Genomic DNA, 25,286 nt, shown 5'->3' with positions numbered 1-25,286 from the left:
GTGGCATGGCGCCTTCTTCAGGCACCATGGCTTCTTGGTGGATATGGTGCTTCCTGGCAATTGCTTCATCAAGATAGGCACGACTCAGTACGCAACACTTTTTTTATTGGTGTGTCAACAGACTTACAGAGCACTTCGACTCCAAATGAATACCTCTTCACATTTGCGTTCTCGTTCTAAATCACGCTGATGTTGTTTAGCCCCACAAGTTAAGTAACTATGCGACGGGATGATACCAAAAGGCTGGGTCACCCTAACACCGGGCCGGGGCTTGCAATCACCACGCAGCGATCCCCAGTCGCGAGAAGTCTAAAGTGCCTAGAAGCTTGAGAATCATTGTGCATCGTTTCCATTGGCCATGTCAAAAGAAATTCGCAGATTTTAACATTTCTCATGCCGTGGAGATAGACAACTTTCTCGTATGAAACACGTCGAAAGAAGTTATATTTGAGCACCATAGATGAGTCTTGTCAGTCATGTACATTAAGTTGTGTAACTTGATGGACTTTCATTCCAACCGTAATAAAAACGGCCATCAGCAGACCAATGAGTTACGTGTTTCACGGTCGACTTTAGATTGCAAAGAAACAACATAAAATTTCGAATTTCGCTCCATGATTATTTTCCTCCTAACCCCTTCTAAATCGCTTCCATCTTCTTCTTGGTATGCTCCAGAACTGCCCGAATACTCTCGTCCAGAGTATCCAATGCAAGGTATCCATCTATCCATGCGACAGTCTTCTTCTTCAATTCCATACGATCTGATGTGGTCTCCAAGTACTTGTTCAAGCGAACCAGTACCTCTCTGAGGTTCTTGGGGAATTCTGCTGTCTGAGGGTTGACACCCATGATTGGCTGTCGAATATAAACATTGCAAGTAGCCGGGCTGTTGGGGTACTCCTGATCGAGGACGGTGAGGACATGCTGTAATATCCTAGGCTGAGCCGGGACCTTTGTGAAAGTTGAGAAGAGGTTGAAGAATTTCTCGGCAGTGTTGGCGTTGAAGAAAGTCTGCTTCTTTGAAATATCGAAGATGGCCATGGGAAGAGCACCATCCATGGCGGGGTTGGATTTCAGCTGTTGCGCCGACTGCTTGTCGATAACCTTGGCTTGCGTGTTGGATGGCTCAGGAAGATCGTCGTCGTCCTCTTCGTCATCACTGTCGATAAGTCGCATTTCATCTCCCTCTTCCTCGCGATCAGGTCGGAGCACATCCTGGCCAGGCTTTGCCTCTGCCCTTCGCTTGTCGACCTTCTCGAGCCACTCCATCTCACTTCTCGCATATTCGACCCATAGCTGCTCGTTTGTGGTACAGAATCGGCAGCCTCTCATGAAAAATCCACGCGCAGCAGCCATGTCGCCGTTCTTGGCTGACCTGCGACCTGCCATGGCCCATAGCTCAGGGTCGGTGGGCATCATGCGCAGAGCATTGGTCATAGTCTTGCGCCAGCGCTTGGATGCCTTGACGCTTGAAATGTACGAAAGGTATTCTCGCCAAAGCGCACTGCTTCCTGGGTGTCGGTTGACGCCTCGTTCGTAGATCGCAAGTGTGCGACCCTGGCCAGCATGAGCCGAGTTCAAATGTCGAATTTTAAGACGCTTGCAGCGTTTCGTACGGAGGGACTCGAGAGACTGCTCCCATTGTGCGTATGAAGACCACTCCGAGGGCTTGTTTCCGGGCGACAGAACTCTGTGTTCGTAATCGTTTCGCTTCTGGACAATGGTGCGGATCTCTTCCTGGAAGGGCAGCAAGATTAGTTGACGATGTTTTCGCAAACCTAGCAAAGACGTACTTTTGAGAAAATCTCCTTGTCCTCCCATTCTCTCAATTGCGGCACAGCGCGTTCGAGATAAAATCTCGCCTTTTCGGCGACGCCAGCCATGTTGGAATTTGTTGACAAAAAGGAATGAGTATGGTCTGGAAAAGTATATTGGTTGGTTGTCGTCTAAGCTCAGCAGATGTGGAAGTTTTTTTGCGAACAAGGCTGGCAAGTTGGCAACTTTTTTAGTGGGACAATATTCAGCCTTGCCTGGGTGTTGTGCTGTGGTTGGGTCGCGGGCGCAGGGTCAACAATGAGGCCGCTAAAACCGATGTTCACCAAAAATGCTGATCTTGAGCTCTGTAATTTTCCCCCTCCTAGGTCCTGTCGAAAGCGCGCGCCGTTGTTTATGCCCCTCATCCCTACCCTGCCCTGCCTCTCATTCGCTTCGGGAAGGCGCGCGGGCCATTGTCAAAATCCGATTTCCGAAAACAACCTCCATGAACCCTGGCCTTTCTGCCCTTTAGTGGCTCCACTTTGAATTATAATCCAAGTATTACGTCGCGACGGAGGTAATGTTAAAGGTCCGAGGGCCGTTTCTGTTCGCCAAGAGGGCATCTCACCACTTTTGTCTTTGTTTATTATCGTCACTCGTTCTGAAACTTCAACTCTTTGCTTTGCGGATTGTCCGGATGGGACTCTAGAGTGCTTGTTTCGTTGTTTCCTCCTGCAAAATGACGTCCAAATACAAGGACAAAGACACCGGCGTCGTCCTAAGCTTCAATGGAAGCTTGGTCAGTTGGGCGCACACAACCGTCGCGTACAGTATGTTGCCTGCCTGCTTGTTTGCTGTTGCAGAAATGCGTGATAATTTGATCGAGTAGCTAACACTTGTTGTTCTAGCTGCCTTCTTCAGCGCATTGGTTATCGGCCTCTGCCTTCACTATCACAAGATCGTCCAGAACGAGTTCTACGGTTATCCGCAAGAATGGTTTCCCTCGGTGTCCGCAACAATCGGCGATCGATACCCAGAGCGATCCTTCTTCATGATCTTTATCGCCATCACATCCGGTACACGACAATTGATTCAACTGTGCAGCAACCTCCTCGTACTGACAAGGAATAGGTCCTCGATTCGCTCTTGTCGGCCTATGGTATCTTCTCACGCGCAAGCCCGGCCAGAAGCTACCCACGTTCGTCGCTGTTATGGGACTTGTGCGAACACTAACCTGCGGTGGATGGACGTACATTACCTCTACAGATGACCATGACTGGCACGATATCCTGATGATTTCCTACATTGTTGCGACGCTTCCGTGGACGACTGGCTGCATCGCACTCAGCCCCGCCAATCCCCAGGCCATTAAATACCGAAAGTACCTGGCCTCGGCTTTCTTCGGAACCCTTGTGCCATTGATTTACTTTTTTATTCAGCACAAGGTTCATCGTGTTGCTGGAGGTAAGATATCGCTTAACCGATTAAACGCCCGTGCTCATATAGCCGACTAACGAATCGCGTCAATCAGCTTACACCACCTACGCCTTCTTCGAGTGGTCATTGATTATCTTCGATGTAGCCTTCGACGCCGTAACTGCCCTCGATTTCAGTACCTTCGATATCGAAGTTAGGGACGTCAAGGGTGCGAGCAAGGGGTACGTTCATTGGCTTCCCAGATAGTCTTTGGCTTCCAGAACAGCCTTTTACCCAATAGACACGTTTTTAAGGCCATTATCTAAGTCTTTTGCAGTGAGAATATTTCGTCAGTCCCATCTGCTGTTTTGGAGAAGGAGTAAGTACTGGATAGACTAAAGAAAATCAGGCAGTTATTAATATGACCCAACAGGAAGGAAAAGGCAACCAGTGGCGTCTTTGCTGTTCGTTTCAGTTGGTCCGAGGCACTTGATATTGCCGCTGAAATCTACCATGGAGTAAGTTGACGCTCGATTTGCGCACGATTGAAAGAGACCAATCGCTAACTCTTCGCAGTACGTTTTCTGGACTATCTTGACCAGCCTGGGGCTTGTAGTATGGTGTAAGTTAGCTGACAGCTGGAAGATATCATGTGCGTGATTCTAACACATTAATAGACTTCCCACTCTGGTACATGGGTATTTCTGGATATGAAGTCTCGGTTATGACCACTGTTTCGCCTTTTATTCTTGCCAACCGCTCAGCACGATCTCTTGTGGTGAACAACCTACGTGTTGTGCACCTTCTTTCTTTAGCAGGCATTGCAGCTTACCTAGTGGAGGAACCTCACCTGCGTCTTTTCACCGTTGGCTTCGGCGTCTTCATGTCATGTTTGGGCTGGGCTGGAACTCTTTTCGCTGAATCTGTGCACGAGGGCCGTCTCGAGTCCAAGATTCTCGGTTGGATGATTGGTCTCATCCTCTCGTCTACTGCCAAGTTCGCATGGTGGACCAACAACCCTATTTGGCCTATTATGCATGCTGCGAATGGTGGTTGGAACAACACTGGCCTTGTTCTGGGTATTTTTGCTGCTCTTTGCTTCACACGAAGAACGCCTCTCACTGCTGGCCTGGTTACCAGCCCTGCCAAGACCAGTTCCAGCTTCTTTGCTTCGCTTGGCTTAGCGGGATTGTTCTTTGGACTTCACTCGCTGTTGTCCGACACCAGTACTATGATTCTCTGGGGCTGGGAAGGGTACCCTATTCGCGGACCTTACTTCTCTACTCATGGCTGGCTCACTGTTCTTGCCATGTCTCTGGGTCTATTCAGTGGGGTATGGCAACCCAGGCTTGCGAGCAGTTGGGGCGCTTATATCACTGGCACTGCCGGTGCTATGTTTCTGACCTTTTCCAGTCATTGGTCTGGCTACTATGGCGCCCTTACGCTTGCCACTTACTTGATGGCATACTCGGTGCCTATTCTCGTCCATGCAGCCAAGACGAATCCTGCAACAACTTTTGGTAATGGGTTCCTCATCTACAACTTTTTGGTTCTCTTCCACGTATGGGTTGTGGCCTATGCTTTTGTTCCAGGAGGCCAGCTCGTCCGCGAGCATACTGACTGGGTCATGTATACCATGATGACTTGTATCGGAGCTGGTGTGTACGGCATCAATGTTTCCAGCCCGCAGCGACAAACTCCAAAGCGATCTCTGCCAACTCAGCAAAGGAAGCTATTCGGAGTCTCAACCATCATAATAAACATTATGTTCCTTATCTCGGCTTTCCAGCGCTTTCCCGCTAACAACTACCAGCCTTATCACGGTGAGGATCGTATCCTCACTGCTGGTATCTGGACGATCCACTTCTCATTCGACAATGATATGTGGGCGTCAGAGTATCGCATGCGAGATCTTATCAAGGAATTGGAGATTGATGTGATTGGCCTTCTGGAGTCCGACAACCAACGTATCATCATGGGTAACCGTGATGCTACACAATTCCTTGCTGAGAATCTTGGTATGTACGTCGACTATGGTCCTGGCCCCAATAAGCACACCTGGGGAGCTGCTCTGCTATCCAAATTCCCCATCTTGAACTCGACGCATCACCTTCTACCCAGTCCTGTTGGTGAGCTGGCCCCTGCCATTCATGCTACACTAGATGTTTATGGCCAGTTTGTGGATGTGTTTGTCTTCCACTCTGGGCAGGAAGAAGATCCTGAAGATCGACGTCTACAGTCTCTATATCTCGCCGAGCTCATGGGCTCAACCCCTCGCCCAGCATTCTTGCTTAGTTATCTGGTAACAAAGCCAAAGGAGGGCAACTACAACACCTACGTAAGCGACACGTCGGGTATGAAAGACGTAGACCCCTCAGACTGGGACCGATGGTGCGAATATATTCTTTTCAAGCGTCTCAAGCGTGTAGGATATGCCCGTGTCAGTCGCAGCTCGATCACAGATACTGAGCTTCAAGTTGCTAAGTTCAAGATCCCTGAGTCGAAAGAGGAGATTGCAAAGCTGGAAGCCCAGTCGGACAAGGAGCGCAACCGTCGTGTTCAGGAAAAGGACGTGCCTGAGGGATGGAGATTCCCTGCCATGTTCCGGGGTGATGGTGTACGACAACACCGATACCATGTCTTCAATGAGCCAAGGTATTATAATTAAGAAGGCTGCGCATTGTGGTTCGAGAGTGTCAGCAGTGCGGTACTGATTTGTCGTTAATGCTGTGTATCAAAGGGACACTTTGTACCGTTGGGGAGTTAATGGGCTGGGGAAATTTGGGTAATGAATAATGTACGGTGGCAAAGTCTATGAGCTTAATGTTAGTGCGTACAATATATATCCCTGTTGCGTTATATGTATCTTGATTGCGCTGTGGTTCTATGGTACAACGTTGTTGTTTGAAGAATAAGCTAATAGACAGGTAGGTAGTGGTTACAGGGTAGGGATTATGCAATTGGGGAATAATCGAACCGTCTGAGTGCGTATGGAGTCGTGGCCTGCATATCGTTATTTGGTGTCTAATGGGTGGCATTGTAGATCGGTCTCACTTGCATGAATGATATGGCGTTGGTGTGTGGCTTTTGGGTTCGACATTGTTCTCATGTTTGCTTCTCAGCCATGAGAGTGAGAGTGTGGGGAACACACAAACACAAGACAGTTACAGTTAGATAACAGTGTTGCAACGAGCATCACATGAATTACAGCCAGTCTTAACCCTAGAATATGGTCAGCGGCTGACCAACAAACTAGAGAGAAATTATTACCCTATCGTATCCATTCTTGCCAATGTTGTCTCGAAAGAACCTGTCGTTAAACCTGGATTTGGTCTGTATGCAGCAGTTTTCCGTACCCACTCCGAGTGTGAATATTTCCGTACCCACTCGCGGGACTCCGAGTACCCACAGCGCCGCGGTCATCATCGGGCTTGATGTGGAGGACAAGCTTGTTCTGCACCTGCTGGCTTCGTAAGATTCCGTAGTGCGGGAAAAGGACCGCTGGTTAAGCCATATCAAAGATTAGCATAGGTTCGGACCACATAGCAGCACCGAGTTGGAGAACAAAGATGGGGACAATGGTTGACGATTTCTATTTTGTTTATGAGAGAAATGACGGCATGTAGACGTTGGCTTGACTTGTTATGGTATGGAAGATCGATTGACGTCTCACCGCACTTCAATTAGTAAAGTCAGGTATTGGGCAGGTGACCTCTGTAATGTATCATCGAGGCTGGACTAACGGTGATGTTTTCAGCATTGTTGTCGTAAGCCAACGGGCGTTGCGGTTGTTAAGCTTGACTAGCATCTAAATCATAACAAAATTCCCCAATTCCAGAAACCCCACACAACAATCTGGCGCTTCTTACATCCATGTATTTAAAAACTTCCCCCGCAATCTCGCGGGCGGTTCTCAATTTCTCCGCGATCTATCCAATGCCGTCCCGCTATTTGCAATCCGAACTTAGCCGCAGACAAGACTTTGGATGTTTACACCCCCTCCACCTTCCACTTCAAACGAGCTTGTGAATACTGACAAGCTTTGTGTGCCGCCGCCAGCCGATTAAGAGCGTCAGCCTGGTCATGGAGTCAACGAAAGAATGGGAGGATGGGGCATGAGGAGCTAGACGAGAAACGAGAGAGAGGGTGGTCATGGGGCTGCTTGCAGCTTACGAGCTTGCTTTGCCTTGTTGATAAGGGCTATATGCAATACTATTTAACTCCCCGGGCCTTCCGTCTCTTTCTGGTTCATTGCCTACCCTTCTATCTATTCATTCCCAAGACTCTGCTTGTGTATGAATAAGACAGGCAACATGACAGTCGACCTAACACATGTGTGGATATACCTGGGGTTGTTGGTAGGAGGAGGTCTATTCTATGTAAGTGAAACCTCTCACACTTCATACCAAACCTGGAGACTAACACGTTTCTCCAGGGCTTCAGTATTGTCGTCTACCGAGTCTTCTTCCACCCTCTAGCCAGGTACCCGGGTCCTTTTATCGCCAAGATCACAGATGGCTACCAGCTCTACCACGCCTGGAAGGGCGACAGACAGGTCGAGTTCTGGCGCATGCACCAAAAATACGGCCCTGTCGTCCGCTTTGGCCCTAACTCGATCTGCTTCAACTCCAACAAGGCTCTCAAGGAGATCTACGGCTTCCGCTCAAACGTCCGCAAGGCCGAGTTCTACAATGCCTTTGTTCATCCCACTGCCAACACACACAACACTCGCGACAAGGAGGTCCACGCCCGCAAGCGCCGTGTCATGTCTCAGGCTTTCTCCGAGAGTGCCATGAAGGAGATGCAGCGATACATCCTCGGCAATGTTCGCACTTTCTGCGAGCAGATCGGTATGATGGAGGGCTCCGGCGAGGACACCAAGGGCTGGACTAAGCCTCGCAAGATGAGCGATTGGTGCAATTACCTTGCTATGGATATTCTTGGTGATTTGTGTTTCGGTAAGGCCTTCCACATGCTGGAGAGCCCAACCAACCGTTTCGCTCTGGAGCTCGTTGAAGCCGCTACTACGCGCCACCTTCTTGTAAGTGCATCATAGAGAATCATACGAGATCTGAAGCTGATTGGCCTTAGTGTGGCACTATGCCTATTGTCAACAAGCTGAACCTGGACAAGATCCTCTTCCCCGGACTTGCTGCTGGACGTGCTCGTTATATGGGTTACAGCAAAGGTCAACTTACTGAGCGCACCAAGCTTGGTGAGGAGACTGACCGTCGCGACTTCTTCTACTACCTCCTCAAGGCTCGCGATCCCGAAACTGGCCAGGGTTTCAGCACTCCTGAGCTTTGGTCTGAATCCAACCTTCTGTAAGTGATATGCGCCACCAATAAAAAGCCCCAACTAAACTCTGGATAGTATCATTGCTGGTTCCGACACTACTTCTACTGCCATGGCTGCCACCCTCTTCTACCTCGTCCGTTGTCCCCGCGCTCTCAAGAGAGTCACCGAAGAAATCCGAAGCAAGTTCAACGACGCCGAAGAAATCTGCCAGGGCGCTACCCTTGCATCTTGCACCTACCTCCGCGCCTGTATTGATGAAGCTATGCGACTGTCCCCATCGGTTGGTGGTATCCTCCCCCGTGAGGTTCTCTCTGGAGGCATGACCATCGAGGGCCGTGCCATTCCCGAGGGCACTGTCGTTGGCGTTTCTCACTACACCATCCACCACAACGAGTCCTATTTCCCCTCTCCATATGAGTACGTGCCCGAGCGATGGCTCGTGGGTGCTCTCAACCCCCTCACTGGTCAAAACACAACCGAGGAGGAGGTTGCGCTGGCTGCTAGCGCGTACTGTCCCTTCAGTGTTGGACCTCGTGGTTGCATCGGCAAGGGTCTTGCCTATGTTGAAATGACCAACACTCTCGCTCGTACCATGTATATCTATGATATGCGCAAGGCTATCGGTATCGTTGATCCTGCTGAGGGCAACCCCAAGAATGAATGGGGTCGACACCGACCTGGTGAGATGCAGTTGGTTGATATATTTACCAGTGCGAAGAACGGACCGATGATTGAGTTTCGAAAAGCTGATCACATCTCATCATAATTGAGGTGAGAAAAAAAGAAGGAAAATATGAAATGTGGTTGAATCTACTATGGCGACGAGCATAGGAAAGTTGTTGTTTAAGGACTCTGTACAAGGGACAAACAAATCTTATGACAAAATGGGTTAAACAAGAGATAAGATAAGAATGAATCAAACAAAATTGAAAACAAATTCTATTGTTACTTGATGAAAATAAACAATAAACGCTGTATGCTTGGGGTACTCGTTGTATTAGATTTTAATGGGAATCCAATAGTTGAACAATGGATAGGCTGAGGTTCAGGGACAGGCACTTTAGCGTACATCAAGCCCCACTGTAATATTGAATGGATGCAGGTAGCGAGAGCTTACCGCGTTCGCAAAAACCCGACGGCCCCAGCGAGGCTGGGAAAGGCTGCAAGGTCCATCAACTGTCTAAGCTTTCTTTGTTTTACACTCTCTTCAACCACATTCTTCTTCTGTTCACTCCTTGACAAGAACTCTTCTAAATACAACGAACAAACTCCCGCCATTGGTGCTAAAATACCCTCAACGTCATGAGGTAGTCTCTCATACGGCGACTTTGGCTGATAGTGTCAAAGTTTCTACTCCAAAATCTAACCACGATAGCACATTCAATCATCCATCAAGATGACGGTTTGCAAATTCTTTCAACAGGGAAACTGCAAGTTTGGCAGTATGGCTTCCTCACTCTAAATGAGTCTTTATCTCTACCTTAACCATGCTAATTGATCTACAGATAGGTGTCGTAACGAGCACATCAACCCAAACGATCAAAACCGCTTTGGAGCTCTAGGAGGAGGCAACAACCAGAGCCCAGCTGGTACGAAGGGCGTTCAAATGTGACAAGAACGGAAATAATTGACAGCTTAACAGAAAAATACAATATCAACGCCGATACCATCGAAAAAGATTTGACGACCGAGGTACCGCAATGGATCCTTTCAGCCTATGCGCCAGGGAGAGACGCTCCTGGGCAGCTCTTTGGCGGGTTCCCACGCGAACAGAGTTTTGAGGAGTTGCGGCTGCACTTTATGATGGGCAAGGCTTCAGGAAACGAGCAGCAAGTTGTGAGTACCTAGTCAATCGCTCTCTTTATATGGAACGCCCCAAAGCTAATCCGTGATGCGACTGTAGTTGAACGAAGCGCAAGAGCTGTACGCGAACGCGCAGCAACAAATGCAAACCGCCCTCCGCGATGTTAAGGGAGCCGTCGAGTTTATGGTCAGCGCCGAGAACAACCACCCAAATCGACACGATATTTGCAGAGAAGGAACACAGGGAGCTCCTTTTGAAGAATTCCTTGTCGGAAAACGACCGAAATCTACCATTGCCGACACGGGAGCGCAGCCAAATCCATTCGGAGCGAACAACAACAACAACGATGCATCTCCTTTTGGCGGCGGCGCATCGACCGGCGTAAGTGCTTTCGGACAACCCTCAGCTCTGGGTGCGAAACCAAGCGCCTTTGGAGCTCCAGCATTTGGTCAACCGTCACAGCCAGCTCAGGGAGGCTCTGCTTTTGGTCAGCCTGCGCAGCCATCAGCGTTTGGACAGCCCTCGCAATTGGGACAGTCTGGATCAGCGTTCGGACAACCCGCTCAACCCTCAGCTTTCGGACAACCTTCAACGCTAGGTGCGAAGCCCAGCGCTTTTGGTACACCGGCGTTCGGGCAGCCTTCCCAGCCCAGTGCGCAAGGTAGTGTTTTCGGTCAACCGTCACAACCAAATGCACAAGGCAGCGTTTTCGGTCAACCATCGCAACCGAACGCACAGGGCAGTGCGTTTGGCCAACCGTCGCAGCTTAACGCAGGAGGCAGCGCTTTTGGACAAGCCAGCCAACTTGGTGCAAAGCCAAACCCCTTTGGAGCTCCAAGTGGAACAAACAATAACTCTAGTCCCTTTGGAAACGCTGCCAACAACAGTGCGCCTGCAGCGAATCCTTTTGGTGCTCCCAGTGCTGGTACAGCGAACAACCAGAATGCCAACCCCTTTGGAGCGAATAACAATAACCAGAATAATGCTGGAGCGAGCCCGTTCGGGAAACCTTCTCAACCTGCGCAAGGGACGTCGCCCTTTGGACAGCCATCAAATGCTGCGGGGCCAGCAGCATCTAATCCGTTTGGTGCCTCTAATGCTACGCCGACCCAAAATGCGAACAATCCCTTTGGACAACCCTCGCAACCCCAGGCCAATGGGTTTTCGTCACAGAACAACCAACCGCAAGCCAACAATCCATTTGGCAAGCCTTCTCAGCCAGCAGCAAACCCCTTCGGTCAACCTTCAAACCCTACGCAAACCTCCTCGAATCCATTCGCGTCGCAACTGCCGTCAGCAGGCCCGCCAGCAGGCGCTCCCTCAGGGAGCCCATATCCACCCAACAGTACCCGACAGCACCCGCCAGTCGAAAGCTACAGCTCCAAGGATATGAATGGACGACTCACCATGTTCAAGGGCAAATCTGTTGTGTACAAGGATGGTAAGCCCGGAATTCAGGAATTTGATGGATCATGGCGGCGGGTGTGGTTTCCAGATGGACCACCAGGATACTCAGCGGATACGGAATTGCCTTCGGAGAAGTATGATGACAAGTCTAAAGCTCAATGGATGGCTTTTGCCCAGACAGGTACCTTCCAGGACGGCTTGATGCCCGAGTTACCGCCACCACGGGAATGTACGTTGTGGGATTTTTAAGTTACCACAGCAAGAGAATGAGGAGTCACCTCACTGAGCGTGTTATATATGATGAGAGAGGAGAAGAGTTGGAGCGAGGAAAGGCGTTAGATTATTCAAGAAGTTTTGGGCTCTGAGCATCTACTGGCGTTGTGTATGAACAGGAAGGGTTGTTGTATAGGATTAGATCAAACCGTATTTCAACAAAAACATACAACCAAAGCCAAGTTTGGAGTACTTGCTTATTGCTTTTGGTGATGTTTTTCTTTTATGGATGTGACCAAGCTGAGCTTGCGAGTAACTGACTGAGATTTCAATAATCCAGATCAATCTCTTCTAGGTACATATAAATAGAGAATCTCAAAATGAGGCAGGTGGATTAAAGTGAGATCATCTCTAATTGCTTCCTACTTCCATTAGCTTTGGTGTTGATTTGCGGCACTAACGACCAGGGCAGCTCCTTCTGTCTTTGTGACCCAAGCCATGTATGGATTAGTGCTTAAGCTTATGGCACGTTGATTGGCCGGTCATTCGATCTCCAAGTTGACTTCATCCATCAGCTTGCAGGCAGTGAGAATCCACTTTCTGATGAATCATCCGGCGATGCAAACGCTTGAGCCACGATACGGATTCTTGTGGTGTTAATGAGCAACAGTTTATAAGAACAGCTCCTCCTTGACTCAAAACCCACAAGTCAAATACACCAATTTTCTGATTGTACATAAACATCGAGAACCATCTCTCTCAATAAAGATGGCATCTTTACCGCCCCTCGCATCCTTCCCCAAATCATCATGGCGACAACACCTCTCTTCTAACGAGTGGAATTCGCTTCTTCAAGCCTGGACGTCAATCTGCCGTGCTCTTGTCGCACTCCCCGAAAAGGACCTCAAGGCATCTTTATCTCGCGATGACTCTACCCCAACGTTTCTCTCCTCTTTTGCAGAAGAGACAGCAGAGGCAGGCTTCACAATCCTAGAATCTTACTCAACGACACTACCTAAAGCTGTCTTCCAACTCACTTCACGAGTTTATTCTGTGTCTCCGCCTACGCAACTCTTCGACTATGAATTCTTGGCAAATATTGCGAGGATATTCCCCCGGAAAGCCACGGCGCCTCTTATTGCCCAACTCTTTCAGCAGCGTACTGTCCCGACAGAGGCGAGTCTTACTGGGCTAAAGAAACAACTTATCCCCCAGCTGGAGGCTGGTATCAAGGGAGATCTGAAGATAGTTGAGGCCCGCCTGATACGACTAAATCACCTTCTGCATGCCTCACCAGATGCCTGCACCTTATTTCTTGCGGGATCCGATTTCCTCGACGCCCTTATTGTGTGCTTTCGAGTTATGAACCCACCTTTACGGAAGGTGATATTGACAACCACCTATCTATGTCTTATAGGGCTCATAGATGCCGAGCCAGCCAAGTGGTCTATGCTGAGCGACCAACTCTATGCTCTCAAGGAAGCGGCTGATGCCCACAAGGCCGGGCCCCTCAATGTCAACGACTCTCTTGTCCCTGAACTTATCACCAACACTCCACTACTAAAGATTCTACTGAGAAGGGCAGAAGATTCCGGAGCAGCAACGGATAACTTCAAGAAAAGAATCACAGCACTCGAGACCTACAGAAAGGGTGCAATGGTTCGTCCCAAACGACTGGTGCGACGAAAAGTCGACAAAGGAAAGGGAAAGGAGACACAGCAGGAAGCGGATGCTGACATGCACGTTCACCGGATGAGTCAGATTACGCAGGTGCAGGATCTATTTCCTGACCTTGGACCTGGCTTTGTATCCAAATGTCTTGATGAATACGGGGAGGATGTGGAACAAGTCGTTGCGAACCTGCTAAGTGAGACTTTACCGCCTCACTTGTCCAACGCGGACCGCAGCGAACCCTTGTATGATGCATCTTGCCATCTAGCCGATTCCCAGCTAACCATGACTAGGTCTTCGCATCCGGAAAATAGACACACAGATCTTGCACCACGACCTACTCCACCCCAAGTTCCTACACGACATAATGTGTTTGATGATGATGATTTCGACCGACTCGCAATGGATGTATCCAAGGTCTCTTTTGGAAAGAAACCCGGCAAAAACGCCGACGACATGCTCAAAGACAAAGAAAACGCACCGAACAAATCGGCCATTCTCTCTGCCTTGGCAGCATTCGATTCTGATGATGACGAACGTGACGATACTTACGATGCTGATGATGTGGGAGGTACCGTTGATGCATCCAACCAGGAAGCTGATGCGGCGAGTGACGGTAACGAAGAAGCACTCTTCCGCGCCTACCAGATGGACTCTAAGCTGTTCGATCGGGATGCCGCGACAAGACGTGGCAGTCCACGAGCCAAGCTCAGACAAGATACTGGCATGACCGACGAAGCAATCGAGGGATGGGCTCTCATACTTGTGAGAAACCCGCAGCAGAAGCGGCGACTGGAAGCAAAGTATGCCTTCAGTGGACAGCAGGCGCAAATAGAGCGCACTTCTTGGCGAGCATCACCAGCTGGATCAGGAGAAGAAGGAAGTGATCCTGATGGCGGGTCATCCAGGGGTGGTAGAGGTGGTGGCCGCGGCCGAGGCCGAGGGCGTGGTCGCGGTAGAGGAGGCAATGTCGCAGGACCTACTGGTGAGAAGGAAACAGAATCGGCCAGGAAGAATAAAGAGGCAAATAAGGGATCTCAGGCAAATCACAACCGCCGTGATGCTCGAGCTAAGAAGATGGCGCGAGGGGGCTTCGCGGGATAGTCTCAACCATCAGCTCTCAGCCTCTTCCACCTTTCTGGCCCCGTGTCTACAGCAAAACTGGATGTTCTCTTTCGAGCTCGAGTAGAGCTCCCAGCCTTTGGCTCCCATAAATCCTCAAGATCCAATTCTGTGGCATATGGGCTCCTCATGTCAGCGATCATAGGAGTGCCGGGATAACCACTCGGCCCTGCTGGCGAGACGATGTCATTGAAAGAAGCACCTGCCTCTTCTATTCCCGGATAGCGGTGATAATCCCTTGGTGTAGCTAGCTCTGAAACTGCCTCGATCGAGGTGAGATCCTGGTCACCGTCACCTATGCCCATTATCATACTTTGAAGCGACATTCGTGAACTTCTTCTACTGCTATTGAGGTATGCTCGTAGATCAAAGCATTGACGGCATGACGGATGCAATGGGAAACAATTTGCTTCATCGCGATGCTGCGGAAGCCTAGGACGTGACTCCTGCCCGCATTTTTCCTGAATGTCGTCGAAGATGTCTGCGATGGGAGTGAAGTAGGTGACACGCTGTCCAGGTCCCCAATAGTTATTGCGACCCCATATTTGTCCGATGAGGCTGTGAGTGTTGGCGTCCACGACACCTGCACCGCTATCGCCGTTAACACCAATGCCACCGCGAATCCAGGCATCCTCATCATCCTGCGGCCACGGCTCTTCGATAAACCATTCTCTAGTAGCTTTGAGGGTTTGATTCTCGTCACCTGAAACATATGCAGGGATCTCGCAGATCTGTCCTCGTTGGTATCCAGATGTTCGACCACTGGACAGAACGTCAGCGCCTGGCGTGATAGCCGTTGTGGTAGCCACGATAGGGTCTTGAGTTGGTGGCAGAGTCTCCGAAGGAAACCGCCGGAGAATGTTTGCCTGTGAAGTGCGAGAACCGATAAGAGCCCAGTCTGTCACAACAAGCGGCTTGTCCATATCACAGTCGTCCCAGTAGGGATCGTGTGAGACTCTTGTTGTCTTGAGGTTGAGTCCCGATGTTACCTCAAGTCTGCCGAGTCCGAAACTTGTCTCTTGCGCCATGGCATCGTGCCCCTCCTCTACACACCGCTTGCGATCTTGAGAGGAAGGATGCTCGACCTGCACTTCTTGTGGAAGTTTTTGGTATGCCTCCAAGAAAGGATGGAAGTTACCCAGCCAGTAACTCCCACCACCGACAGTTATACAAGGACCGAGTGTAGCCGTACTATCGTCGAATGCACCGTTTCCTGCAACGCCGATACTATCGCCCATACAAGGATCACGGAAAAAATAAGGGTTTCGGGCAGAGCAGATATCGTCCTTGTGGTCTTTGCTTAGGCCACGAGCCCAGGTCACGGTTCTGTTTATTTCCCCTTGTGCGAATACGAAAGTGATAAGTGTTGAGAAGTTGGCTGGAATAAGGTCTTGAACGTGGCTCACGATTAGAACCTTGCGAGCCCGAGAGATTTTGTTTGGAGCCATGATACAAATTCGTTTCATCTGTGGTGATTTGCCTTGAGTGACAGTCACCACGTGGCGGGGTCCGACCCAAAGGGGTAGATACTGTGACAAGAAAGGGAGTATGGCATGCTCGAACACCAGCGGAAAACTTGTTGTTTCTATACGCCGTGACGCTCGTCCTCGAATAAGGTCTGTAGGGCTCTCTGCACTTCGTGGTGTACCTTTGCATCGTTAGCTTACGGCCGTTCACACGGGCTGATCATTTGAAGAAAGCGTGGCGTGATGATATGCTAGGGGGAAGATATTCAAGACACTCACCTGCACTCTTTCTGGCTCGCTTCTCAACAACACCGCGGAGTCGATCCAGGCACTGACGTTTTGATCGAGACAAGCCTAAAGCCATTTCTGCCTCAGGATCGCAACTCTTTCTTTTCCGCGATGTAATAGTTTCAACGGGTGTTTTGCTTGAAGACGACCTGTCGCCTTTCTTCGTGTTATCGGCAGCTTTCGTTGGAAGTTCCCATTCTTTTGCATCATCTTTCCCATCCTCAGGATGAGCCATAGAAATATGGGACTGAAGAATACGAAGGCTTTGGAATGAAGTTTCTGTACAGCCAGGGGATGGGCAAATGACGAGATGTTGAACTTTAACGTGGTGAATGAGACCGTCCCTAGTTGAGAAACTAGGTTGATCGCAGCCAGCCCAGTTACATATATAGGTGTGAGAAGATTTAACATGAGACTTAAGTTCTTTATCGGAAGAGAAAGCCAGCTGGCACTGAGGACCCAGACAAACAAAAGAAGGCGTCGGATTATCAAGGCTTTTAGTTCGCCCGCTGCGACTCAAAGGACTGGGGCCTCTGGAACGACCTCGACCGTTCCGGACGGTCAATGTATCGCCAGTATCAGTTGAAGAAGAAGAAAACATGGAACCTGTAGAAGAGAAAGTGTCTGCACTTATACTAGATATAGTACTCATTTCTCGATTGTCAGGCTCATTGGCGTAGTTGAGATAGGAGTCCAGGTCTAATTTGAGAGGAGATGCAGAGCGATAGTAGTCGCCTGTGAACTCGGACTGCATTAACTGCACTGAGTGAGTTTCAAAACCAAAAGACAGGACATCAAATGAAGCCGTGGTCTTTGGTATCGGTATCGGCATCGGCATTGGCGAGAATGCTGTAACCGGAGGCGTGGATACTGCTGGTAGAGTTCCGTGCCGGACTGTGGGGCCGAGACCGTTGGACTGGACATGAAAGGCCCCACGGCGGTCTTTACGTTTGAAATGATCCATTGTTGACTAAAAGTGCACGAGAGTGAGATTTACTACGTGGCCTCGTCAAGGGGCAACAATTGAGGGGGGCAGACACAAAGAAGAAATAGAGGGGGTTATAAGAAAAATGAGATTGGGGCTCGGGTCTTTCTTCTTTGGTCACAAGTCAGAAGGCGGCTGCCTTGCAGACGAGGTACTGGCGGCCTCTGCAGGTGTAGGCGAACCATTATCCTGGGAAGGCACCTCCCTTCCTTCCTTCGTCTTACAAGCTGCTACTACCAAGGTGGGGGGCGGGGGGATTACATGCGCAGGCATGGTAGTAGCGGCATGGCACCTTCCGCGAATCAGCCTTGTTACCACCATTCATACGGATAAAAGCCATCTGGTTGCAGTGATTAACCTCAAACAGGTGATCAATAAACACTTCAGAAGTTGGGTCACAATTACTTCCAAAATAAATGTACATATGCTTACATCCAGTACTTTTCAGCTCAACCAGCATTGACAATGAGAATCGTCGCAAGAGAACTAGTAGGCATGTTTATTGGAGTGCACGAATTTAGCATAAATGGGCTCGTTCATTCGAAAGAGGTATCGAGAATCATTATCCTATTAAACAAGTGTATCTATATATATATGTGACCCTTGCAATTCCCTTGCTTGATGCCTTCTCAACTCCTTGTTCCATGCGTATCCTCTTAAACTCCTTTTACAAGCCCTGATGCAATCCTTCTACTACATCACTGAGCATTCTTAGCCCGTAAAATTTAGCAACTCTCTTCATGACTCCCAGTTTCTTGCTCACGTCCTGACGTGATACTACCTCCTTCCACTCTCCACTGCAAGTGCAGTGTTCCATAAAGTCGTTCATTCTCAAAGCGCCGCAACGCACGCACTTGAGGTCCTGGGTTGTCCATTCAACGACCCAACTCTCTACTATGCCCAGCAATCGTTCTTCTATAGCGACACGGTCAAACTCAGTCCCGCAAAAGCCACAACACCATGCGGCACCTTCACTAAACAGATCCTCATCTCTGCACAGATCCAGGTCTCGCATCATGGTACAGCTGTCACAAGATACCTGGGGAAGTCGCAGACTCTCTGATGGATTGGCAAATGTGCCCTCCTTCGAGAACTCGCGAATTTCGAACAGAGCCAAAAGTTCCTTTCGAAGGAGACGAGCCTCCAATGTGATGTTCTTGTCAAGGGAGAGTACTTGCATGAGTGATTTAACAAGCTCGAGGATGGGGTTACTTAGGTTGAGATGAGAGCCGGGAAGGCTAGGGAATGTGTAGTCGCCAGCAAGCTCCGGGTGAAGTTGCTCGCGTTTCTGCCTGTTAAGGAGACCGATGATATCTTTCTTCAGAGGCTTCTCAAATGCCTTGCCCAGGATAATTTGACCTTCATGTTCTTCCAAGCCCTTACTTGGTAACTGCGTCAGGCGAGGTGTGGCATCAGGATCGCCATTGTGAGGTCTCTTGAGCTGGTGCATAAGTTGAATAAACTCAATGACCCAGTCTTGGAAGGTTGACTGGAGTCGGACTGGCAAGAAAGTGGCCATCTGCCAGTGCATAATTGTCTCAAGGGTCTGTTCCTCAGCCTCCACGACCTCTTGACAAGCCTTTCCTCCATAATTGAACTCATCATACCAAACAAGATAGTCCCAGTATTCTTTGATCTCCAAATCGATGAAGTGGAAAAGCGGCTTGCTCTTGATGGACTTGATGATATACTGGCTGTACGCATACGCATTGCCAACTTCAGCCTTGGTCGTTTGAAGAATGAGGCGATTGGCGTTCGCAAAAACGACCTGAGACCCCACTCGGCGGAAATCAGCCATAAGCTGCTGGAAGGCTTTGCGAGACATCATCTGCACATAGTAGTGCAGGGCTCGGTCATACATGAAGGAGTCGGGATTCTCAACCCAACGAACGAGATGCTGCACCAAAACATCAGCCATGGTACTTCCGCGGCAAGCTTCTGTCCACCAAGCCTTGACCATCTCACGAAGCACAAGCACGCCAGCATTGGCGAAAGCATTTTCGGAAGCAAGTGTCTCAGAATCATCAGCAGCAGGGTTGAAGGAGACTGAGTCTGCGCCTTCTAGCTCGTTGATGAGAGACGAGGTCAAGATGGTGTTAATAGCCAGGTTTCGGACATCAAGATCGATACAGACTGATGAGAAGGTCCCGGGGTTGTTGATGTTTGGCATCTTGACGGTATCCAGGGGACCGAGAAGATCGTCCTTTTCATAACCAGCATGATCCGGACGAGCGCCTGGGGACCACCAAAGCACGACACCATTGGCCTGAAGGCGACGTGCGTAAGCTATGTCGATCAGGAAACGAGGATCGTCGCGTTCCAGGTTACATAGAGGGACGTCGCCATAACGAGCCAAGGCTGTGAGGTGCAGAATCCACGATCCAAGACCAAGGTAATGCCCAACAATGCGTTTGGCGATAACAGACTGCCAGCCCAGGGGTGGCAACGAGCTGTCTGCGATATCGTACTTGAGAGGGAGAACTGGGAATTCACCCAGGATTGGGACATCATGAATAAGAAGCTGTCGCTGAGAGGATTGGATGACCATCATTTGTGGTCTCGGCTCGTCCTTGCGCATCTTCTTTACAACATCACTAATTTCGAGATGAGCTTTGCGTCGAGTAGTCACTTGCGTGATCTTGATGTGCAGCTTTTCTTGATAAGTGAAGCAGTCCTGCCAGTTCGTGCCAGCTGCTTCGGCATGTCGTCGAGCGAGCATCTCGGAGTACATCCTGGTAGTGTTGGGGAGATCTTGTCCAGAGTCTTTGTTCTTCTGCAGGATGACAACATGGGCTTGGTCGTTAGTGGTAGAGAAGATGCCAAAGATCTGGCGTTCGCCTGCTGTGATGTGCGAGATATAGATATAAGCTAGAGGGGAGGTGTCGAGATAAGTTCGTGATTTGGCTGGCCGCTTTAGACTTGCTAGGTCGAAACCTTGCTCGAGGCCCTTTCCGAGAACAGCATGCTGCGATGCGTCAATGGTACATTGGTTTCCAAGACGCAAAACGGCACGAATGTTTAGTGGCACTTGCTTCTCGTAAACTCCCTCTACGCTAGGGTGGTTGAAAAGCAGAGAGAATTTCTCACTTTCGTTGAAGTAGATATCCTCAGATACAGTCAACTTGAAGAGATGACTGGAAGGGTGGCCGTTGGGCAAAGTGTAGTTGACTTGCTCGACTTCGCAGCCATCGACCTCAACATCAGGCAGATCCTTACTCTTGAGGTTGAGGAAGACTTGGCGAGGAACGTTGACCTTGAGTGTGTGGATCTTGGCATCGATCAAGGCATATGCCATGACGATACCAGGAGTTTCAGTTGTTTTGAGATGCAAGACCTGCCAGTTACTCATGTAGGTAGTGTGCGCCTGTTTCATGAACGTCTGTTGAAGGTTATTGACTGCTCCGCCTCTTCTGTCACCGAACAACTGTCGTCGGCGAATTCTGGCCTGTTTTTGAATCTTCCACTTCTGTTTCTGATACATCAGGAACTCTTCGTAATTCTCTGAAGCACTTGGCATAACTTGGGGAAGTGCAGACATAGGATCAGGGTTCTCCGCCGGCTCTGGAGACTTGCGTTTTTGAACAGTAGCAGCCTGAGAGGATGCTATGATCGCGCTGACTTGTTTAGGCTTCAAAAGCTTACTGCCAAAGTCTTCTACATCATCCATTCCAGCGCCGTTGATGTTGGTGATGTCCTCCAGTGGGCTCTTCTTGAACATGTCAGTGAGCTTCTTCTGTTTGAGCTTGTCGTCCTTGATGTTAATTCTCCTCTGAAGCCAGTCGGGATGCGGCACTCGAGGGACAGGGTTGCGGACTTTCTGAAGGGCCGCGGGAATGGTGATCAACTTCTGAATAACAGAGCCCAATCGCTCTAGGTAATAGTCCCAGTCGAGGAGTGCACGAGGATCAGTATCAGTGGGCTCCTCCTTCAACCACTTCTTCAGATACGTTCGCTTGACTGACTCCTCCGCGGAGAAGATGGCAACGGGGATAGCTCGTTCTGTGACGGGTGCGTTCTTGGGCCGAGCGCAAATAATAAATTTACAGTTCAATCCCTTGTCTTTGACCATCTGTTCGCCCAGGAAGTCTGCAAGACGCTTGGCGGTGGTAATGCTGGTGGATTTTTGGTTGCCATACTCTTCCAGGGTCTTGGACATGCTTCGGTTCTCAGAAATAAGCTCCATCAGCTCTTCGTCTGCCAGTGTTGTACCCTTGCTGTGCAGCACATCCAACCAGCGGTTGGCGACCTTTGCGACAGCTCCATAACAATCAGCCAGTGTTTCTCCTTCGAGGAAAAACTTGAAAATCTGCTGCTGGAAGATCTTGATGAGCTTCAGCTCACCACGACGCTTCACCTCGAAACCCTTCAACTCAGCCAGACTGCCATCGTCGTTGAAAACAGCGTATCGCTTCTTCAAATTCTTGTCCTCCTCCTTTGACGTTGGTAGAACCATGGCCTTGTAGGGACCGTCGACTTCGAAGAAAATAGAGTTGTCGCTGTGTGTTTCATACTTGAGAGTCTTCTGATCAACAAGCGTCTGGTATTGATGATTTGTAAACTTGGCGTGAACAAGATGGTTAAGCATAACACAAGGGTATGAGATATTGAGCTTCTTTCCGCCCTTGAGCTTGAACGCGAAGTTCTCGGGGAAGGTTGCTGGAAGCATACACCAAATACCGTCAGTATCCAGCTCCAGAGGTCGTCCAAGCCGTTCAACAAGTTGTCTAGCCATTTGAATGATGTGAGCACCTGTCAGACAAGTAACGCCAGCCATGTCAAGTGAGTACCAACGAGATCCCTTTCTCATGACGTATCCATAGAAAGAGTTCAGAATAACCTTGTGAGCCAGTTGTAGTGAGTCGTACAAAATAATCATCTTCTTTGCGGCATCGACCTCATTTTGAGGTGCACCAGCGGACTGCAAAGTCGATGTCTTTCCCTTCCACACCTTTGCCTTGCCCTTATAGTCATAACGACGATCACGGAAGTCTCGTACAGTGTTGATATAGAAGGGGTTCTCTCGTTGACAAATGATTGCTTCTCGGACAATGGTTGTTGAGTCGTGGATCTTGTGGTAGACCTTTTGAGAATACAGTTGAAGACGTTTTCGCACAAGAGCGGCTTGTTCGTCTGCACTCAGGTCCTGGAACGGCCGCATGGGAGAGCTGGGGAATTTTCCAGGAAACTTCTCGTTCTCGAGAGCATGCCGAATCATGTTGTACTCATCTCGCTTTGCAGGGATATATTCACCTCTCCAAGCCCAAGGCATTCGCCTGTCACAAGTCTTACCAGGTCGGTTGAAATCGCAAGCGGCGCAGTCAGACTCCTGAATCATGGAATCGGGCTGCAATCGGTTGGTTGTCATGATGTTGGGGTACATGGAGGCAACGTCAAGATGGTAGATCAAGGGCTTTTCGTGACGGTTGGGCGTTTCCTTGAGCTTGTTGAGTCTCTCGATAATCTGAGCCTTGACTTCGTCGTAGTTCTCCACGTCCTCGAATTTCTTTTGCTCTTCCACGGTAATCACGAACTTCAAAGCGGCATCAAGATCGGTTAGAAGCTCGTCAATGGCTCCAGGGTCGACAGCGAAGTCCACCGGGATATCAGCTCGGAACACTCCTGCTTCAATACTCTCGACGTGACCACCAACGTAGGTTTCCGAATCGAGAAGATGTCCCTCCCAGAAGGCTTCCTTCGGTGTGATATATTTGTTCGGAAGCACAATTTCTCTCTGATAGGCTTGCACCATCAGCAGCATTTCGCAGAGGGTACCCGTTCCCTTTCTCAAAACTTCATCACCGCTCAGCGGCAGAATCGTACAGAGAGAGAAGATAAAGGGGTGAACATATTTCATATAAAGATAGTACGTTGCAACAGCATCTGACACGGAGTACTCGGCGAGTGTTTGGGGTCGTTCAGTCGCATACGGCGTCATCAGTTCGGGATCGAGTTCGTCTGGGTCGTATCCGAGCTTTGCAACGGTGACAGCCTTCAAACCACGAGAACCTTGGGGAAGATAAGAATCTCGGTTAACCCAATGGAAACAGTCCATGTGCACACTGTAGGCACACTTGTACTGGTCCTCGCTGTCCTTCTTCCAGCCAATCTCTTGGTACATATCGATTCCATTGATACTAGCTCGTGCTTCCACGAAGGGCCAATCGAAAAAGTCACCGTTGTAAGTAGCGATGACCGTTGGCCGGGCCTCCTTAATGTGGAGGAAGAATCTCTCGATTAAAGACTTTTCATCAGGCTCATTGAAAATCATGAAGGGACCCGGATACTCTGGCTTAGGGGTGTAGTCGAAATCGCCAATGTCCTCTGAAAGGATTTGACGATTCGTAATTAAGAATCCCTGCCCGTCGATCATGTACGAGATCATGATGATCTGATCAGAGGCAGCATCAGGGAATTTAAGGGGCTGTTTTGATGTTTCAATATCGTACGCCATTACCACAGGGTCCGCCGGCAGTGATCTCTCTTCGTTAGGGTAGATCTTTGTGACGCCGTGTTTGGCTTCTACAAAGTACCATGTACCTGCTCGTATATCTGTTTGTCTTGGTAAGCATGTGGATAGCAAGAGCAAAGCAATAATGAAGGTGTGTAAAAAACAATAATCAGGGCAATGGTGAATAGTGGTCTCATGGCCTTAAAAGGCTCTGAAGTAGCAAATACTTGGTTGCAAGCATCATGTAAAGCTTGTAGGAAGAAACTGCAGAACAGAAAAAGACTTACCCAAATCTATCATTACTCGTACATGGTACGGCACATCATATTCTCTAATATCAACAATAAAGTCGCTGGCATCGGAAAGTGCGCTGTTCATGTTTCTATCGTCGTCTCGTGAATCGTCAAAAAGGTCAAAATTACCGTTCCCGTGCCTGTGTCTTGTTAGCGTGGTCCTACCAGGTCCTGAAAAGTTACTCACGTTGCAACTTCGGCATAAGCATCCATGGCGTTCATGTTCTTCTTGTTCTTTTCAGCAATGGGCATGATATCCCTCCTTGCAGCCATAAGGTCGTTGACATTGGCGAACTTGAGTTCAAGGAATGTCCTTCGATAGCCTAGCAAGTGATTGGGCATGTTGAGATCATCCTTCTCAACCCGTCGGATTGACTTGACTACACCATCTCCAGGAACCCTCTTGGCCCACTCCTCAACCTCGGGCTCACGGCCCTTCTTGACAGCGATCAAGAAGTAAGGCTCGAATTCTACTGTCGCCTTGAAGGTAGAGCCGTCCTCCTCGATGAAGTAGCAATCAACAGCGGCTCTGCCACCGGGCGTTCGTTCGTCTTCGATCGCCGTGGGTTGGATATTAACCAGCCACCCTTCTCTTTTCTTTCCGCTCTCATAGCGTGCAAAGCCCATGGTCTCGTCGATGCTATGCGCCAACCGTGTCCGCTCCCACTTCTCATCTGCCGATGTGGCTTCATTCCTGGACGAGGCCGCGAACGTGCGTGTGCGGTTGCCATGGTAGGCAACCTTTCCTCCTCTTCGGAAGCCCTTTTGAGGGCGGCGAAGACTTGTGTTAGGCATTGAGAGTGTCCTGTTGGGGGATCTCCCCTAAAGGAGAGTGGTTTGACGGGGCTGTTGACGATGCAAAGGAGTGAACAATGGGCATAAGAGAAAGAGATTAGAAGACAGAAGAGAAAGAACAAATTGGAGATTAAATAGTCGAGAGAGAAAAAAAAAAGTGATTTGAAAAGTCAACAATGAGCGGAGCGTATCTGTGGGAACAAGTAAATGAAGGACGTCCCTAGACGGTAGGTAAAGCCTTGACCGAGATTGGTTTGTACATAAATTGGAAGCGTGAGACGCGCTGAAACGCGCCCTCGCGACGCGACGACTCCACTTTAGTTTA

The 25,286-nt window shown here is 49.4% G+C and overlaps 7 protein-coding genes across 7 annotated transcripts; 4 read left to right on the top strand and 3 right to left on the bottom strand.

Annotated features, from left to right (window-relative positions):
• Positions 1-201: 201 nt before the first annotated feature.
• On the bottom strand, positions 202-2,347 carry EDB82DRAFT_515521 (U3 small nucleolar RNA-associated protein 6-domain-containing protein). Its single transcript, XM_025738548.2, has 2 exons — positions 1,794-2,347; positions 202-1,737 (listed from the first exon to the last, which is right to left on the bottom strand). Exons 1-2 carry the CDS (start codon positions 1,881-1,883, stop codon positions 640-642), a joined length of 1,188 nt encoding a protein of 395 aa, XP_025593298.1. The 5' UTR covers positions 1,884-2,347; the 3' UTR covers positions 202-639.
• Positions 2,348-2,494: 147 nt separating this feature from the next.
• On the top strand, positions 2,495-5,839 carry EDB82DRAFT_434942 (Frag1/DRAM/Sfk1 family-domain-containing protein; the record flags this gene model as incomplete). The annotated part of the gene is made up of 8 exons (XM_025738547.2): positions 2,495-2,585; positions 2,664-2,831; positions 2,887-3,219; positions 3,287-3,413; positions 3,509-3,550; positions 3,605-3,689; positions 3,748-3,793; positions 3,849-5,839. The coding sequence occupies 8 exons, from the start codon at positions 2,495-2,497 to the stop codon at positions 5,837-5,839; spliced, it is 2,883 nt and encodes a 960-aa protein (XP_025593297.2).
• A 1,173-nt stretch (positions 5,840-7,012) lies between these two features.
• Positions 7,013-9,489, top strand: EDB82DRAFT_515508 (cytochrome P450). Its single transcript, XM_025738546.2, has 4 exons — positions 7,013-7,550; positions 7,607-8,212; positions 8,263-8,495; positions 8,545-9,489. The coding sequence occupies exons 1-4, from the start codon at positions 7,467-7,469 to the stop codon at positions 9,233-9,235; spliced, it is 1,614 nt and encodes a 537-aa protein (XP_025593296.2). The 5' UTR covers positions 7,013-7,466; the 3' UTR covers positions 9,236-9,489.
• A 79-nt stretch (positions 9,490-9,568) lies between these two features.
• Positions 9,569-12,146, top strand: EDB82DRAFT_515506 (uncharacterized protein). The gene is made up of 4 exons (XM_025738545.2): positions 9,569-9,911; positions 9,975-10,058; positions 10,112-10,305; positions 10,373-12,146. Exons 1-4 carry the CDS (start codon positions 9,866-9,868, stop codon positions 11,927-11,929), a joined length of 1,881 nt encoding a protein of 626 aa, XP_025593295.2. The 5' UTR covers positions 9,569-9,865; the 3' UTR covers positions 11,930-12,146.
• A 214-nt stretch (positions 12,147-12,360) lies between these two features.
• EDB82DRAFT_327116 (uncharacterized protein) lies at positions 12,361-14,831 on the top strand. Its single transcript, XM_065607485.1, has 2 exons — positions 12,361-13,809; positions 13,858-14,831. Exons 1-2 carry the CDS (start codon positions 12,662-12,664, stop codon positions 14,666-14,668), a joined length of 1,959 nt encoding a protein of 652 aa, XP_065463432.1. The 5' UTR covers positions 12,361-12,661; the 3' UTR covers positions 14,669-14,831.
• Positions 14,832-14,933: 102 nt separating this feature from the next.
• On the bottom strand, positions 14,934-17,404 carry EDB82DRAFT_480640 (uncharacterized protein; the record flags this gene model as incomplete). The annotated part of the gene is made up of 3 exons (XM_065608143.1): positions 14,934-14,967; positions 15,011-16,334; positions 16,432-17,404. The coding sequence occupies 3 exons, from the start codon at positions 17,402-17,404 to the stop codon at positions 14,934-14,936; spliced, it is 2,331 nt and encodes a 776-aa protein (XP_065463431.1).
• A 554-nt stretch (positions 17,405-17,958) lies between these two features.
• EDB82DRAFT_452453 (uncharacterized protein) lies at positions 17,959-25,272 on the bottom strand. Its single transcript, XM_025738541.2, has 3 exons — positions 24,354-25,272; positions 24,161-24,306; positions 17,959-23,974 (listed from the first exon to the last, which is right to left on the bottom strand). Exons 1-3 carry the CDS (start codon positions 24,959-24,961, stop codon positions 18,093-18,095), a joined length of 6,636 nt encoding a protein of 2,211 aa, XP_025593292.1. The 5' UTR covers positions 24,962-25,272; the 3' UTR covers positions 17,959-18,092.
• Positions 25,273-25,286: the final 14 nt, after the last annotated feature.

Source organism: Fusarium venenatum, assembly GCF_020744135.1.
Source record: "Fusarium venenatum strain MPI-CAGE-CH-0201 chromosome Unknown EDB82scaffold_4, whole genome shotgun sequence".
Lineage (NCBI taxonomy): Eukaryota > Fungi > Ascomycota > Sordariomycetes > Hypocreales > Nectriaceae > Fusarium > Fusarium venenatum.
The sequence above is the reverse complement of the archived record's forward strand: the minus strand, read 5'-3'. Positions and strand labels throughout refer to the sequence as shown.

Excerpts from the sequence above, each read along its gene's own strand:
- EDB82DRAFT_327116 (XM_065607485.1), top strand. The coding sequence starts at position 12,662 with ATGGCATCTTTACCGCCCCTCGCATCCTTCCCCAAATCATCATGGCGA. Across the intron at positions 13,810-13,857 it reads GCGGACCGCAGCGAACCCTT|GTCTTCGCATCCGGAAAATA; the intron begins GTATGATGCATC and ends AACCATGACTAG.
- EDB82DRAFT_515506 (XM_025738545.2), top strand. The coding sequence starts at position 9,866 with ATGACGGTTTGCAAATTCTTTCAACAGGGAAACTGCAAGTTTGGCA. Across the intron at positions 9,912-9,974 it reads GGGAAACTGCAAGTTTGGCA|ATAGGTGTCGTAACGAGCAC; the intron begins GTATGGCTTCCT and ends ATTGATCTACAG. Across the intron at positions 10,306-10,372 it reads CAGGAAACGAGCAGCAAGTT|TTGAACGAAGCGCAAGAGCT; the intron begins GTGAGTACCTAG and ends ATGCGACTGTAG.
- EDB82DRAFT_515508 (XM_025738546.2), top strand. The coding sequence starts at position 7,467 with ATGAATAAGACAGGCAACATGACAGTCGACCTAACACATGTGTGGATA. Across the intron at positions 7,551-7,606 it reads TAGGAGGAGGTCTATTCTAT|GGCTTCAGTATTGTCGTCTA; the intron begins GTAAGTGAAACC and ends ACGTTTCTCCAG. Across the intron at positions 8,496-8,544 it reads TGGTCTGAATCCAACCTTCT|TATCATTGCTGGTTCCGACA; the intron begins GTAAGTGATATG and ends AACTCTGGATAG.
- EDB82DRAFT_515521 (XM_025738548.2), bottom strand. The coding sequence starts at position 1,883 with ATGGCTGGCGTCGCCGAAAAGGCGAGATTTTATCTCGAACGCGCTGTG. Across the intron at positions 1,738-1,793 it reads ACAAGGAGATTTTCTCAAAA|GAAGAGATCCGCACCATTGT; the intron begins GTACGTCTTTGC and ends CTGCCCTTCCAG.
- EDB82DRAFT_452453 (XM_025738541.2), bottom strand. The coding sequence starts at position 24,961 with ATGCCTAACACAAGTCTTCGCCGCCCTCAAAAGGGCTTCCGAAGAGGA. Across the intron at positions 24,307-24,353 it reads GCTTATGCCGAAGTTGCAAC|GCACGGGAACGGTAATTTTG; the intron begins GTGAGTAACTTT and ends AACAAGACACAG. Across the intron at positions 23,975-24,160 it reads ACGAGTAATGATAGATTTGG|ATATACGAGCAGGTACATGG; the intron begins GTAAGTCTTTTT and ends CAAGACAAACAG.